This window comes from Anser brachyrhynchus (genome assembly GCF_964034855.1).
Source record: "Anser brachyrhynchus genome assembly, chromosome: 4".
Taxonomy (NCBI): domain Eukaryota; kingdom Metazoa; phylum Chordata; class Aves; order Anseriformes; family Anatidae; genus Anser; species Anser brachyrhynchus.
Window position 1 is genome coordinate 25,881,498 of NC_137698.1, and position 17,247 is coordinate 25,898,744.

Consider the following 17,247-nt stretch of genomic DNA (forward strand, 5'->3'; position numbering starts at 1 on the left):
TACTCATTCACGCTTCAGTTCCCCCCCTGCCCCGTGAGCACCATTAAGCAAGCTGATAAAAACGCTGTTACCTGTCTATGCTCATTACTTCCCATTTTTGTTATCATAAGGGATGCTGCATCAGACAGCCATAAAGAAAAAAACACGTAAATGCAAAACACAGACAAATCCTTCAAATGCTACTGTGAACACTGCCATGTTCGTAGTCACTCTTAGGTGCATGGGCTACAAAACAGAGATGCACCACTGAGATTTTGACCTGCATTCTTCAGAAAGAAATACTGCTGATACGTAAATGTGTAACAACTACTTGCTGCAGACATACCCACAACTGCACTTGCAGAGAGCTTTAGGAAACCCCACGTTAAGAGCCCTCGCTGCCCTGCCAGACCAGCTGCATTCTCTGCACAGCTAATGCTTGCAGCAAAATAGTTTTGATCTGTACAAGAAACTCTGAAGCAGAGAATATATGGGCAGCAGTGTGGCCATGCCAACAGCATGGTAGCTCTGCAACGCTTTTTCGATTCTAGTACACATTAGTGCAGGGTTTTCCACTGAAAATATCGGAACTAGCATAATTCAATTAGCTTGGCATCATCTCCCTTTTACTGTTCTCTCTGTGTTTGGCAATGAAAAAAAATACTGGATCTGAATTCAGCACATCTCAGTGCAGCTCAACTGTTTGCAGAAGAGATGACGGAAGGAAGGCAGTGTCAAACAGCAAACAGACTGCTCCCAGCTGACTTTATACAAAGAACTCAAATGAAAATAACATTTTCCAAGTGTTGCAACTGTTTCTCCCTGTAAGGTATGTAAGGAAAGGCAGACACGAAGCAAGTGGCCTGAAAGCAGGAGGGGGAGAAAGTCCTGAACTTCAATCAGCACCACCTCTGTTCTGGCCGAAGAAGAAAAAGCCCTGAGCAGCTCTGCTATGGGGAAGGGTGTTTGTGTTTCGCAGCTCTCCTAACAACTGGAGATCTCTTTAGGCAGCTTGGCACGCTGCGCAGGCTGTATTAGCTCGTGCTTTTCTCTGGGGAGAAAGAAGTGGAGCGAGATTCTCCTCCCTCAGCCATTTTTTTCATCTAGAATGCAATTTGAATTATTGAAATTAGGTTAATTATGTTTACCAAGTAATAGCCTAAAGCACTTTAACGAATTATTATAGGGAAATAGTGCAGTTGCAGCAAGGTGTTCAGAGTCATTCCAGTCCCTGCTTGTTTTCGAGTTGCTCGCAGATGAGAACATTTCATCTTATGCTTGCTTTACTCAATTTTCTAACCTGAAGTTATTTGGGAAAATGAAGTGTGGGAAAAATAAAGACAAGGGTCTGCTGGGTGTTAGTTCTAGGCTAGCTGTATCTGCTAGCCATGCTTATGTGAGCAAAGAGCGTAAGTTCTGCGTTCCAAAACAAATTTCTTGAAAAATACTACCTTTATTTAATAATAATCAGGTACTGGAAAACTGTAGCACCAGTTATGCCAAACTCATTCTATAAATTACATATATATAGCACGGAGTCAGCTATGACTCATGTGCAACCCAAACACTGAGCCCAATCATTAGTAAAAGCCTGGTAAAGTTTCTAGAGACCATCAGCATTGTAGTTACTTTATGCTGCTCACTCGGGCAGCCCTTGAACAGCTCTGAAGGAAAGCTGTGATCCCAGCCGAAAAGGAAACACACAGTACATGTCTGCTGACTGAATTATTAAAATTATATCCCTTAGGAGAGAAGACATTTTTGTTTTATAGCGTGTGTGTATATCTAAGCCAAATTCTCAAAGGCTGTAAAGGATATGGGAGACTATAATGTAACATTCAGTATCTTTATTAGACTAAGCCAGATGTAGTCAAGTTTACAATACAGGTAACTTTTCCTCTCCTGTAAAAACAAACAGAAAATGATACCTACCCATGGGTACGAAGTAAAAATTAGTATGCATTAATTATCTTTAATAGCAACTTATACTCAAAAAAGTCAGTCCCAACTACATGATGATTTCAGACGTAGGGTTTATAGCGGGCAGAACAGCAGAAAACAACTCCTGCTGTGAGGCTGGAGCTGGGACAAGCCCTGATCACTTGATAAAAGGGAGAGCCTCAGCACAAAGTCATCTGCTTTCCATGCCACTGTCCAATTCAGCTATTGCACAAACACAGAGGAGGGCAAAGGGAGTGTATCCTATGCTCCTGACCAGCTCAAACTTGCTTGTACTCCTAAAAGCCTGGCTCATCACCATCGTCTAAAAGAAGTTGTCACCGTATACCCCCAAAGTTTTGACAAAATGATGGATTAGCCCTGCTGAGAAACTGCCCTGCAAAATCAGAGCCGTGTAGCATTATACGACATGCAAAGGGCAAAGATTTGAAACCATGATTTTTCGCAGTGGTAGAGCTATTGAAGACATTCTCTTTTCATCTCAGATTTTCATTTCCTACAAATTTTTATCCTACCAAAAGTCTATGATTTTTTTTTTTTTTTGGCTCACCGTCATCTTGCTCCCTGAATGTTTTGCCGGTTTTATGGATTTATTCCCATAAACCTGTGGGCAAGGCAGATGTGCTATTATTGCTATGCTAATATAAGACAAGGGACAAAGAAATCAAATAATTTGTCTGAAAGGAGAAAGTCAGAGGCAGTAACTGATGTCTAAACACTCTCAGTTACAAGAATACATGTCTCGTATGTCTAAAATGTTCTTATTTATGCCACTACTCTTTTTCTCTGTCTACTCCTATTGAAGAACTATGTCAGAATAAAATCTTGCAAAATTTGACTGCATTTTTTTTAAACAAATATCAAAATAATACATTAAGTTCAAAAACAGAGTGATTTTGTCTATGACAATCACGTTATATTTGAATCTCTATCATACTGCTTCCAGTTCTCTGGATTCAGCCTTGACTTGTATTAGCCCTGAAGACACCACCATTAAAGGAAAAACGTCAATGTATGTTTATATTTGTAAGAATCACACAAATACATACTACAAACCAGATCTGACATACATTGCAAAGGAAGAGAAACATTTCTGGACTTCTGAAAACATTGATATGCAGGTCTCAAATAAAGGGAGAAGTCAACATGCACTTAAAAAGATGATGTTAAAAAATAAAAAGATAGTGAAAATGAATCTGAATAATTCAATAACCTCAGACACATTTTTATTACAGTTAAAAAAAAAAAGGAATCTGGATTCCTCTACAGAATAAGGAAATAAATTATTCATAATAAGCTTAACTCAAACTCCTTCAATACACTTAAAACTATTTATTTTCACAAGAGTGGACAAAGGTACCAGTTCTCCCAGCTTTCTCCTACATACACCTCCACAGCTGTAGAAGGGAACCTAACACAAAAAGGATCACCACCTTTATGAAAGCAGTTCACTGAAAATGAGTTTTCCCTTCACTGAAAACTGAAATGACTGTGGAGAATTAACTTATTTTTCCTGCAGAGTCAACTCAGTCCATGTCAGGTAATAAATCAAAAGAAACCTATTTTTAAAGCAACGAATTTTCCTTTTCTGCAAGCAGCGTGTTAATATTGCCAACATACCTTTGTTGCTGAAATCATCAATCAGCACAATTTCTGCCAAGTATTTCCTTGGTGTTCTCTTAATCACACTGTGAACTGTCCTCATGAGCGTGGACCATCCTTCATTATGGAAGACAATGACGACACTGGAGGTGAGCAGGTTTTCATCGTAATGCCAGAATTTGCATCTGTAAAAGGATTTCCTTGTGTTAGTTTTAACATCGTGATTTACAGAACTGCTTGACCATCTTTCCACACATGAAACCTTCACTGAGGATGATCTTTTAGATGAATCAGGACACAAAACATTATGCAGCTCAAGCAGCACATTACAGAGGTACGATGCCCAAATAACAGCCTGCTTCCAGCCAGCGAGCCTTTTTTCCTCCTAAGAAAGGAGGAAAAAATCCCTTTCTCTACGCTTTCACAACAAAACAGATTTAGACACAGTAATTTTGTTAGACATACTATAGCAGCCTATGAAATGCTCATGTCAGCTGTTCTGAGTAAACCTATATCCATTTGTAAAAAGTGTCAGAAAAGCCTAATTCCTCATGCAAAAAATGTAATCCCATGGCAGACACAAAGCGATCTTTGCTATTTAAACTTTCAGGTATAGCAAATGTAGCTAAAAGAAAGGTCACCAAATCCAGGTAGCCCTCCATTCCTCTACTCAAAACTCAGTCACATGTCCTACCTGATGCAGCTTTGGCTAAATTTGTGCAACAGTAAGTATTTTTTGAACAGATACAAAAATTGTGCTGAAAACTCAAAGGAGTAAAGTGATAAATTAAGCACTGAAATTAAACACTGTCCACATAACTTTAGATAAAGATCAAGAATTTAAGGCTTATTCAAATGTTATGCCTATTTAAAATTTGCTAATAAATGCTAGCACAATAATAAAATCCAAATATTGACCAAAATAAAGTTTCTACCCTGACAAATGCATTGGGTAGACATTCAAGCAACGGGTTCAGTGAAACATATATCTGACTGTATCGTTCGTATTTATTTTCATTTTTCTTATGTCTTGACCAACATCAAAAAAGAATGACATCAGAAATATGACTGGTTCCTATGTTCATTCCTACTAAGTTTTTCAACTGAAGCATCCATACCAGTAAATTTCAACTCTGTGCCACAAAAAGCACTTCTGCATCCATTTAAAACATTCTGCATTTCAATTTCATTGTGCTGTCTAACTAAAAGGAAAAAGTGCAACCTGCCCTTGTCCCTCCCTTCAGCAAGATTGCCCATATCCACACAAGACAGCATCAAACTTTCTGACTGTGTATTCCCTAAACAACGTCACTGCCTTTGAATCCTGTTCCTGCTGTTGAAGTTATACAGGCAGCAGCCTATATCACAAGAACTGAAGACAATACTCTGGGCAAAGGACATGCAAGTGAATGAACATAATGGCATAATCATCCTTTTACTTTTTCCACTCATTACATTTTTCCCTCCACATACTGCAGAGCTTTCCCACACAAAGTGTCTGGAAGAACTCATGTCTTTTTTTCCTGAGGGATTACAGATGATTTAGTGGCAAGCAACACAAGTATTTCAGCCACACTTTTCAGCATTCATTAAATCACATTTATCAACAATGCATTTATTTTGCAATTGTTGTGTTTGCTTCCCCAGCTGCAGCCCTAAATGAGACTATTCAGTCTCCCTAATTACAAGCAGTCCAGGTATTTCTACACCTTGATGTTTTCCTATCTGATCACTAGCCCCCTTTTCCAAATACAATATACTTCCTATCACAGAATCCGAAGATGTAGACTCAGATTTCAATGGGCAGAAGACAAGTAAAGCAAGTAAAGTCTCTATCAAAGAGAATCTGACTTTTTCAAAGATACCCATTTATGTATTAAGAAATTATTCTTTACAAATGGAAACTTTGAAACTTATGGATGCACAAACTTCCATAGTTATATTTCTCAATATACATTAAAAAGCTTATTAAATGCAAAGAAACATTCCTGTGTTTGGAAAGAAATTACCTTAATCACCAGAAATCACCAGGTTTTCTGAAACTAAATTAAGTTATACATGGAAAGAACTCATCTAACTGGTCTGTAGATATTTAAACAGCATTTATTTGGTCAAGAAGGAATTTTTTCACTTATTGCCTGGTAACAGCATTGATGCATAGTCCTCTTCCACCAGAAGAAAGAAAAACTGAAGCTGATAGAAACAGACTATCCATTTTGTTCCTGAGGGAAATGAAAATTACTGAATCAAACCACTCTATAGCTAAGAACTATCTGATCAGGCCTTTCCTCCCTCAGTCAGGCTTGATGTAAGCAATCTCTACAGCAGCATGATCTCTAGAAGTATGATTTACTGTCTAAAAGCCTCCCTCTCGATTGTTTTTATGCCTGAAGTACCTGCAGCTCATCATATTTATAAGGTACCAATACACAGGTGCTAGACTTACTTTTTTTTTTCTTTTTATGGATCAGGCCACTAATGCATTTCTTCCACAAACTCCTCTCAGAGATTTCAGCTGATTACAAGTCGCAATACTTCAATCTCTAGCACAAGCATTTAAGCTGTCGACAACTTATTTAGCTATTTGTAGAGATAAAATGGAGAGGCTGGCTAGGTGTGTTAAGTCAGCTGTTTAAAGAAAGATTTTCTGTTGTGCATTTAACAGCAGGTTAATAACAGAACATTTTGCCTTGAAGAAGAAGGCAGTATCTGGTGCTGCGGACTGGCATCTTTGGAAGTTTCAGTTGGAAACTTTTCTGCTTTCCAATTAAAAAGACAGACAGCCATGACGTTCCAGACTGCCTTCAACAAACAAAAGAAACAAAGCAAATGCTGCAACAAACCAAAATCTTGTGTGTGCTTGTTTTTCCCACTTCCTGTAGTGTAAGTAAATAATATTTAGGAACAAAATGGTTAAAAGCATAAGAATGAAAGACAGTAAGTAATTTAGCATATTTAAAAAACAAACCTATTACAAAAATTGAATTGAATACCACATCTGTGAGCAATTTATAAACTTTTTTGATCTGTATTTAATATATTTTTAAAACATAAAAGCAGAGATCTAGTTTTTTTTTTTCTAACAACCCAACTTAATCTCGCCAAATCTGTCAGCACATTTTACTTTTTAAACTTAAAAAATCACGTGTTGCTAAATATACAATTTGTAAGCCATAAAAAACTACATTTGTGCTTCTAAATCATACTTTTAGTTTTCTGCAGAGACTTGATTTCACTTACTGGACAGTCAACATACCAACTCATCAGGCCCCTGAACGTAACAGACTGTAGTAATTTGCAAGTGCAATCTTGTCTCTTACATTGCTCTGGGAAGCAGAATTTTGAAACATAGTGGTTGCTTTAGGTATAAGCAGTTAATGTATATTTTAATCTGTCTGGCAATTTTCCCAAGATATGTGATTGTTGTTCGATTATTTGAATGGCAAACCCGAAATCCTCTGCTCCCGTTTGTCCAGTCCCACGGGGAAGGCAGCTGCGGAGAACCTTTTTGTGGAGCAGCAGTGACATCCAGTGGTTGGCAAACCAAACACCAACCAACTATACATGCACTTTCCTTGTGTTTGAAGCTGAGTTTTACAGTATTAATTTACCTGTGAATTTTAGACACCAGGAAGGGGAAGTAAAAAGCCTACACTTCCGAGCTCATACTTCTGGTTTAAAAGATAGGGGCAAGTAGGTACGGGCATCCAGGCAAAAGCTGCAGCTTTTAAAATCTGGCACGGGGCAGACTCAAAGTACAAAAAGATCTGTGACAAAGAGGATCTAAGTTGTTTGAGCCCCTAGCTTCCTCCTCTGGGTGCTCTGTCCTGCCCACACACTGCTCGGAGCAGCCTCTGTCCTGCACGGTGCCTGTTCAGACGAGGCCTGCAGGACAACTGTGGCAATAAGCTGCGAACCAGGATAGCAAACATCAGCTCGCCTACAAAAAATATTTTGAATTCTTACTGGTAGAGCTGAGAGGACACCACACTGCAGCAGACATGCAGAAGTGAGACCAGAGCATCCTTAAGCTGGTGTTGCCACTAGACACTTCACACCACTTTGTCTGACCCCTGTGAAGAGCTCTGGCATGGAGCAAGAGGAGGCAGAAGCATACACATCCGTGAAGGACTGGCAACACTGTTCCTCAGTAACGTTGCAGGGAGGAGCAGCTCTCTTTGCCTCCTTTCTTGAGGGAGCTCATAGGTGAAAGGAATCAACACCTTCAGACCAGCCCACAAGTGAAAGCTTCCTGTCCCCAAGCAAGCACCAGCAGTACTGAGCAGAACCACGGGCTGACTAATCGCTGGAAGGAGAAGAAACCTTTTGAAAGATACAGCTGTGACCTAATGGAGAAACAGAGTGAGTAATGTTTCTTCTGACTACCAGCCCATATACTTACCATACAAATTATTCCCACTCCCTTCTCCATGGCCGCAGGGGAACAGTACTACCCAGCATCCCTGCCCCTCTACCACAGGAGAGGTGGTGGACCAGCCTCAGCAGAGGAGGACTACTTTTCTGGGGAACTCCTCTGTACAAGCAGCTGGAGATCTGGTCTGGAGCACCCCTTGGCTCGAGGAAATTTAGTGCTTAGTGCTCTGTTTATTGGCTTGCTCTTGCTGATGTCCCTCAGCCCCACAGAAGTGACCACGTGTGGGTGCATGGCCCAAGGACTGGATGAATCCTACAGCCTCCCTGGCAGCAACCACCACAGTCACAGACATAGGCTCAAATTTCCCCAGTCTAAAAAAAAAAAGCCCAGGCTATTTGCTGCTTCTCCTGGAAGAGTACTCCAACCATCAAGCAAAAAATATAAGCAGCAAATGATGACAGCACCCTGACAGCAATTTAAGTGTTAGTCTCAATCATATAGCTACTTAAAGGATAATTTGAGATCTTGAGCTAACTGAATTTCCTGTTATCCTGAATTCCTCAGTTTCCTAGCACGCAAGCATCTCAACTCCAGAAAAAAGCAAGCGTGTGGCCACAGCCAGCTCTCCTCCCTGTTACTGTCATGCTCGGGTCAGCTGCTTAAAGTGCACCTGCATTTACCAAAGGCACGCTGGGCCCCGATCTGGCTGTGTCTAATTTCAAAGCACCGTGCCTGTGTGCTTGGCCCAGAAGGCTGCAGCACAGGTTTCTCCAGGGCAGCGCTCCTGTAACTGCCCCAGGAGCCAACTCCTACGACATTCGAGACACTGTTTCTGCTGAGCCCTGAGTGAGTGAAGAGCTGAAGGTCTCAATTTAGCATTTGTATTAACAAATCAACCTGAAATTGTGATTAACTTTGAAGTTCTAGTCTCTCTTTTGCATGAATATAAAATACAATTTAAAATTATGAACAGCTTTAAGTTGCATTTCATGTTGAAAAATGTGTGCGATTCACAGTGATATCAATTATCACCGACTACTAATTGTTTGATAATGCATGCATTTGTTTCTTTGAGCAGCTGTAGCACTAGCAGAGCCTAAGAGGAAGTCAGGAGCTGTTCCCATTTGCAGCTTCCTTTTCTCATAAGCCCCATTCTTATCTTATAAGGACACAGGCGCCCAGCAGACAGCACGCTGTTTACATAGCTTAATTCTGAATTCGGGGCTGCACACTGTTTAAATCATCAATTTATTATGACTACTGCAGTAAACTGCATCTACCCCCTAGGAAGATGGATGAGAGCTTCTTTCACAAAGCACCTTCCAACAGTTTACTCATCTATACAGCTGCCAATACCAAGGTCCTCGCCGAGCCGTGCTACTTGAGTGCCTGCAAGTCTGAGGCATCAACGCCTCTGTCTGGCACAGACAGAAGCAGATTACAGAACTCTGCATTTATTTGCTAAGGTATAACTAAGTAAATCTACTGTTAATATTGTATTTATTACCTCTGAATCATTACAGGGTATTTTTATGCATTATCAACATGAATATAAACTTAGATAACTTACAAAACAGGGGTTCTAGGAAAGAAGTGAACAGACACCCCAAGAAGGACAGTTTGCTCAGCTGGGTATTTTTCTTTTTGCTTTCAGCAGACAGTAGCAAAACCGCTCTTACACGCTATTTAACAGCTTAAACCTATGCCAAAGCAGCATTTCCTATTTTTGTAATAGCTACGGGCTTTGTCTGCTTCCATTCCTGAAGCAGCCTGCAAAGCTATATGACTGAATTTAGTTGCACATGCCCCTGGAAGCACAAGCTGCACTTCCTATCATACCTCTTAGGGCACCACGACCCAAATTCAAAACAAGGTTTGTAGAGACCCAACATTACTGCTAAAAGGAAAGTCTAAAGAATAAACCTTGCTTTTTTTTTTTTTTTTTTTTTTTAAATCACAAGAATCTTGCCCATGGTCTTATTTTCACTGAAAAAGTTTAAGCAATAAACACACTAGTGCAGGAGAGCCAGAGGGCAGAAACAAATTCCCTTCCCCGGGGGAGGCTGCCTTGCAGACACAGGGAGCCAAATCCTTTCCCCCACAGCTCCTGTTTTGTGTTGTGCCCAAAGATGTCCTCGGCCTGTTCTTCTCGTGATATGAGACAGATCATTTTCACCTTCCAAGTTAGAGCCGCTGGGTTTTATGGCATTGTAGCTCTGCAGCATCTCCTTGGTTTAAAATAGCACAGTATTTCCCCATGTTTCTCAAGTCCTCTGCAGAACAGTGCACTACCACAGAGAGAAGACAGACAGGGCAAACTGATCATCAGACACCTGAAGACAATGTTTCTGTGGGTAAGTTACACAAAAACTGTTCTTCTGCCCTATACTTTGCTCTCCCCTCTGCAGCAGCTAGCACTGTTTTGTCAGAAAATACTGCAAAGAAGCCACAACTCCCTGTATATGGCAATTCTCATCATTTCTCTGCTTGGGTTTGCACTACTTTAGGAAGTTGCAGCTTGATGCATTTGCCAACGCACGGCTTAAAAGAATGCAGGCTGTGACAGGTGTTTCCTAATATAATAAACTAAATGGCGAGAAGAAGCCTGGGGCTCAGTCCCAAGGAAATACGTTATTTCTGCCATGTCTTGCTCATCAGATATCAAACCCCAATGTTCCTGTCTGGGCTCAGTTGGGCTGAATTATAACTTATATCACACCAGTTTATTTAAAATGCTTTAACATGAAATTCTGATTAGCAGGAACAAGACAGAGCATAAGCAGTTCAATTATTATTTCAGCTTTGCATTCAGATTACAACTCCTTTGACAGAGTGCTTCCTCCATTTGCCCCAAAATGTTTATGATCCAAGGCTGCACTTGGATGGTTACATATACAACTGAACAAAACCTCTCATCCTTTCCTCTGCTTCCTCCTCCAAACTCAAGGTTTAAGGCAGAATTTGAATATGCACCAGGTATATATGTTGTACACCATATATATATGCTATATATATTTATTTGAATAAGAGGTTCTGTTCAGAGCTCAGTCTTCTCACTTAGATGTACACACACACAGAAGTAACAGACAACACACCTGGTGTTTCTGTCAACTTCTTTGTGCTCTTAGGGTGAGCTATTTCTCTGCTGAAACCTAAAACTTGAAATGCTAGTAGCTGGCATTGAAGAAACACTGGATCCATTCTTACTCTAGTTTTCACTACTGGGACCTGTTAACAAAATGTTAACAGAAAACGCTTATTTCTGCTTAAGTCCAATGACTGAAGTTCATCTTTCCTGACCACAGAGATGCTCTGACAATACATCCTCAACTACGTTTTAAACACATTTTTTTCTCCCCAGGAACCTTACCAAGAGCAAGGCAGCTGGTGCCCTGCCATGGACACACTGGCCTTCTTCACTTAGTCTGACCACTGGGGTTCACCTGATTCTCAGCAAGGCACACAAAGGTTTATGTGCATACTGCAAAACTAGTTTTCTTGGCCACAGAAGAGTTATGGTGGACTATGTAATGCCTGAAGAAAAGATTGTTCCCAAGGTACCATGTGAAATGAGACCAAGTCCCTAATGCTCCATTTCCATTGACACTGATACCAACAGTAATTACTGAAAGCTTATTTCATATAAGAGTATCAAATATGTAATTTGCACAGTACTATAATTAAGCTACTAATCACATTCCTGAAGAAAGCAGGCTCTACTCCAGAGCTTTTCTATTCAATCTGCTTAGCTATGACAAGATTCACTGGACAGCTAAACACTATAAAAGATATTAAATTCATGTTACTCACTCAGAGTAAAAAGGGCATCCTTTTCTAACAAGCAGCCAAGATTCATTTGCGCTATCATGTGCCTTGAGTAATTGTTTATAACTAAAGATTTTGTTATTTTTTCAACTCAAGTAAGCACTAAAAGCTTGCTATACGATTTGATATTTTTAACAGCACTTGGACCAGCTAAAGTGTCCAAGGCATCATCATCAAACTAGGATAGGAAACTGTCTTTACTAAGTAACAGTTTTGTTTCAATAACATACAGCTTTGTATGTGAGAATTCTTATGTTAACTCAAGGCTTTATTTTTGGAAAGAATTCCCTCCTCTGCTTGTACTAAAATTAATAGTAAAAATATAAATAAATAACATGAACACCTTTCAAAACTACATTTATGATTTTACAAACAAGTCAATTCTTACTCACTCTGTTATGACCATTAAAAAACTTTTATAAAATGTTGAGAGTTGCAAAAACAGTTGTCCAAAAACACATTTCTGTACACACAGAGCATGGTACTCAAGCAAGGAAGAGTTACTTTTTCATTTTTTTCAACAAAAACTTATCACCAGTTCTTTTTGATGTAAAAAGATGATCCAGGACAACAGATCCAATTATTCAAGTATGTGTTTTATGGCCCAGGAGGCATGCCCTGTAACAGCAATAACGTCATTAAAAAGGAAAGTAAAAATTGGATAATCCATGGAATGAAAAAACACTTTAAAATATTTATTTTGCTACGATCAGACTGACAGATGTGTGTGGGTAATGCACTTGAGATTCTGGCTCACAGTGGTGAACAGACAGCAGTTATCTGTTATAATACTGAAATAAAAATTCAGTAAGAGATTAATTTGTCTCTTGTCATAAACATTCACAAAGAGTCATAATGCTTTCTCTCCCAGTCAAACTACTCAGGGTAAAATTCCTGTAGCATTTGTCAAAAGAGGCTGTCAAAAAAATCAAGCATAAATAGAATCACAAGACTAAAACCCTCTGGGTCAGTAAGAATAATTTTTAAGCAAGTCTTCTATGGGTAGGATAACAACAGCATACAATGTCTGAGCAAAGCATGTTGAGCAGGGATCCTTTCTTACAGACAACACGGTTAATTATGCTGGCATAAAATCTGATCAACAGTAAGAACAACCCTGGCTTTAGGGCTCCAAAGTAACCTAAGTTAGTTAACAGGGAGTTTCACAGAGCATCACTTACAAAATAGTTCAAGAGAGTGCTTCTTGACCTAAATCTTAACCCAAAGTGCAATGAGCTTGACCTCAGCCCAGCTGAGCTCTCCATATAACAGCATGGAGGGAGTTATTCTGCTGTGGAAATGAACTTGATAAAGAAAAACCTGCATTGCTTCTCAGTGTTTCTGAGAGAAAAGAAACTGCAAAGAGAGACTGCTGCAACTAACACATTGTAGACGTATATTTTTTTGTAGAAACACTGAATGCAGGTTCTTTGGAACAACTAACATTGTTTTAGTAGCGTATAACCAGGTAAACCTCTTGAAATGAGCCACACACCATATGGCCTCTTCTCAGAGCTCCACATTTCACTCATCAGTAGTTTTGTCCATACGGCAGTTTTCTCTCCTTTTTCAACTCTCTTTCATAGAGAAGCCACTATTTAAACATTTCCTGGCATCTGCCAGAAGAAAATCAGAATTTCAGGTGTTACAACTTTGCCAAAAAGGCCCAGGTCTTTGAGAACAACCTCCTCAAGACACGGGAACAGCCCATTCCTACACAAATGGCTCAGCAGAAAGCCTGCCTGGCTGGCCCAGGAGCTCCTGATGGAGCTTGGATGCAAAAATCAAGAGCAGGGCCCGGCTGCCTAGAAGGAGTACAGAAAAAAAAACAAACGCTCAAGCACATGCAGAGAGAAAGAAGAAAGGCAAAGCTCTGGTGGAGCTGAAATCAGTGAGATGGTAAGAGAAATGAGAAGGGCTTACAGACAAGAGGTTTACCACTGAGTGGTGTGTGACTCGTGTCAATAGACATCAAAAATATTGAGGTACTCAGCACCTTATTTCCCCTGTCTTTATTGTCAAGGCCTGCAGCCACACCTCACCAGTCCCTTTGTCTAGAGGCAAAGACTACAGAAGTGAAGGAATATGCACCACAGAGGTAAGCCGACCACTTTGCTGGATATATGACAGCAAACTGCACAAACACAGGGCAAGCCCATGGGACTGGGTGGGCTGCACTAGAGGTGCTGAGGGAACTCGTAATGTCGTTGTGAGAAAATTCATCACAGAATTCGTGCAAGCAAACAGAAATTTGCAGCAACAGGTATTCAGTTGGGCTTTTGCCCACAGCTCCAAATGTCACAGCCCCTTTGGCCAGTACTGTGTCTGCTTTGTCCTTCCTATCTGTGGCTATACCACAGAATAAAAGAAAAAAGATTTGAAGAAACGCTGTAGAAGCCTGGCTCAGGGACTCATTCAGCATCTCATACCTCAGTCATGAGGTATTGGGAGCCCTGTTCTAATCATGGCCACAACATGCTGAAGGTCCAGTGCCAAATAAGTGTCCTTGTTAACACCTCCTCTTGAAAAGGGGAGCTATAAAGGAAGGGAGCAGGTTTATTAAAATGTCTTCAGGTAGCATGAAGCTTTTTCAATGACACCATGCTAGAAGCCGAGAATATTTACCACTAATCATAATAAGTAAATAAAAGTCTAGGAAGGAACTACAAAAGGTAGCATGAATAAAAATGAGATGCTGCTAGCAGTGAGAATGACATTCTTTAAATAAACTGGGTGGTATCCAAAATGAAAACAGAAATGAGCACAAATTCAGGCAAACTGAATGTAAGTAGTAAGATAGATGGAGGAAAAAAAAAAGCATAAGAAATAGCTTACTTCAGTATGAAAGCTGCTATTGAATTCTTTTTCATTTTTTTTTTTTTCAAACACCACAAGTAGGATGCCTGCCAGAAAGTCTGTTGGTCTGATAAATGATCAAAATGAAAAGAGACCACTTCAGAAGCAGGAAAACTAAATTAAGTATTTCCATTGAACTCTTTAACAGTGACCAACATCAGATACCCATGGAAAAAAACAAAAACAAAAAAGCAGGTCAAGTATACAGTGATACTTCCCAGTACATGCTCCTATCTTCAGCTACCTAAAGCTTAAGGACTTTGTAATTTGGAAATAATGGATGATATCTGTAGGATAGCTTTTGCTGGATTTTTTTCTCTGAATAGCCTAACTGCTTTTTTCTTTCTTTTTATTTTTTTTTGATAAACCCAGTATTTCCAGATGAATGCAACATAAACTGACTAACTATTATGGTGTATAACTACTGCTGACACCAGCCTTGATTTCAAGCAAACAGAAGTAGGAAAATCTGACACCATTTTTTACAAAAGGGCCCCGGGGATCTAAAGAATAGCTGACTACTAAGTCCGACTCCAGTGTTGAATAGAAGCTAATAATAAAGAACCAAATTAGTAAGTCATAGGCACAGCTCTTGTGGAAGAAAGCCATGCTGCAGAAACATATTACAATCTTTTAAAGGAATCAAAAAGTATGTGGACACGAGTGAGTCTGCTAATAGAGTAACTGAACTTCCAAAGTCTTTGACGAGGTTCTTTGGTTTCTTTTCAAGCAAAGTTCTTCAGCAAAGTACGTCAAGATAAGACAGAACATCCTTTTAGATTAATAACTGCTTAAGGAGGAGGAATGAACACTGAAGGAAGTTTGCAGCTGTAGGAGCCTAAGCATCTGTGCTGGGATCCAAGCTGTCCACCTCCTCTTCCAGGTCATTACTGGGCAATAAAAAAGAAACAAACCTTGGCAGTCTCAATTGAAATGACTATAAAAAGCTGCAGAAGAATTCAAGGACACTACCCAGGCAATGAATTGGTAGGAGAGCCCACTGCAAGTGCAAGTGAGTGCACACCAAGTGTAAGAACAGGCACAGTGCAAACAGCACTTGGGGACAGTCTCCAAACTTGTTTTTGCCACTCGAAACCTTGGAGCCAAACACGGACAGCTTTTTGAGCATTTTAGCACACATACTGCTTACTTCAGCCTGGAAAAAGACTTTGTCTCAGTGTGTACTGAATTCTAGGAGTTCAAACACACTTAAAAGACAAGTCAGAGCACAGAAAAAGGTCCACAAAGTATGACGATCCTGCTGCAATTTTTGGCTCAAGAACCCCTTGCCCACTGGTTACCAGGAATGGAAGTTACTCCATTATTTTATGCTTTCTCCCAAGCATATGTTATTAAACAGACCTAGAGAAGACAGACCTTTGGTCAAACCCAGAACATTTGGATTAAATTAAAACAAAAACAAAACAAAACAAACTCTGGACAAGTGGATCTGGGTGCTGGAAACAAAATTCTCTTCAGATTTTTCTTTGAGAGGACCCACCTTGTACCTAACAAAGTTTGTCCCCAACATAGGTCCATTTTCTATTTCCCTAGCATGGTGTGTTTATCTTGAATCCAAAATCATCCAGAAACTTTATCTTTCTGTTTTTATTCAGCTTTATCTCTGTGCATACTCCTGATCACAAAAATATCCTGGGAGTAAATAAATTAATTACCTTATTCCCTAAAGCTAAAATTAGTTTAACTAGAGTTCTACTAGGAAGCAGGACAAAATGTAAAACTGAGTATAAAGGCTCTTAAAAGGCTGCACCTATCAGAATTAAAATAAATAAATAAATAAATAAATAAATAATCCAAACTTGGCAAAAATCACAAAGTTTTAAGAAAAAGGTTTTCTTCCAGCATTTGCATAGAGGTTTTAGAAAGGACCTGCTAAGCCTGCCCCCACTTCTTTGCAACCAGAAGTAAAATGGAACACAAGTATTGCTCCACCTAAACCCAGCTGATGGTTCCCCTGGCCCTCCTGCAGAGTGCTGAACGGCTGAAGTGAGATAATGCTGTATTTGAAACTTTGTACACAGACATTTCAGTATCCCCATACATTCTTGGTTCCATTTAACCGAACCTGTGACTTTTATGCCAACAGAAGTGTTTGCCTTCAACCTCAAAACAGCCTGGTTACAATACACCAGGCTGCAATACACATGTACTAGCTAAAGGAACATTTTCAGATGTACCCGACAAACCGCATCAACACACCATCCAATATTATTTCTCTCTACAGGGGGCAGCAAGAGGCTTTTTATGGCAGCCGAGACAGCCCACAGTCACCAACAAAGTTCCTGCTGAATCAATAACAGCAGCTGGCAAATCACCTTGGCCACGTATGTGTCTGACTCGAAAGACAAATCTAACTGTAGCAGGACTGAATCCCCCTTCACAGGCACTTCTTCCCTCTTCCCCTTTCAGCAGGGACAAGCCTCAAGGCTGCATGGCTTTTTAGCTGAGAGAGTCAGTTCTTGCAGTGCTATTTCACTCCTGCCAACACCACCTGGGGAAGCACTTGGCGTACTTCCCTGAACCAACCTGACTGCTGAGGGTAACGCTGAAGAATTTTTATGCCTCAAGGAAAAGGCAGAGGTGAGGCCTACCTGGATTTGAACATCTCTGAACGAATAACTCAGTCTTTG

General features: G+C 40.0%; 1 protein-coding gene across 5 annotated transcripts in view; it reads right to left on the bottom strand.

Annotated features, from left to right (window-relative positions):
* Nucleotides 1-17,247, bottom strand: part of GALNT7 (polypeptide N-acetylgalactosaminyltransferase 7) — a 75,000-nt gene that overhangs the window by 23,693 nt on the left and 34,060 nt on the right. For all 5 annotated transcript variants that reach the window (XM_080590224.1, XM_080590226.1, XM_080590223.1 and 2 more), the window contains exon 3: nucleotides 3,559-3,725. In XM_080590224.1, coding sequence (XP_080446350.1) covers nucleotides 3,559-3,725 — 167 coding nt within the window. The remainder of the gene's footprint in view (nucleotides 1-3,558; nucleotides 3,726-17,247) is intronic.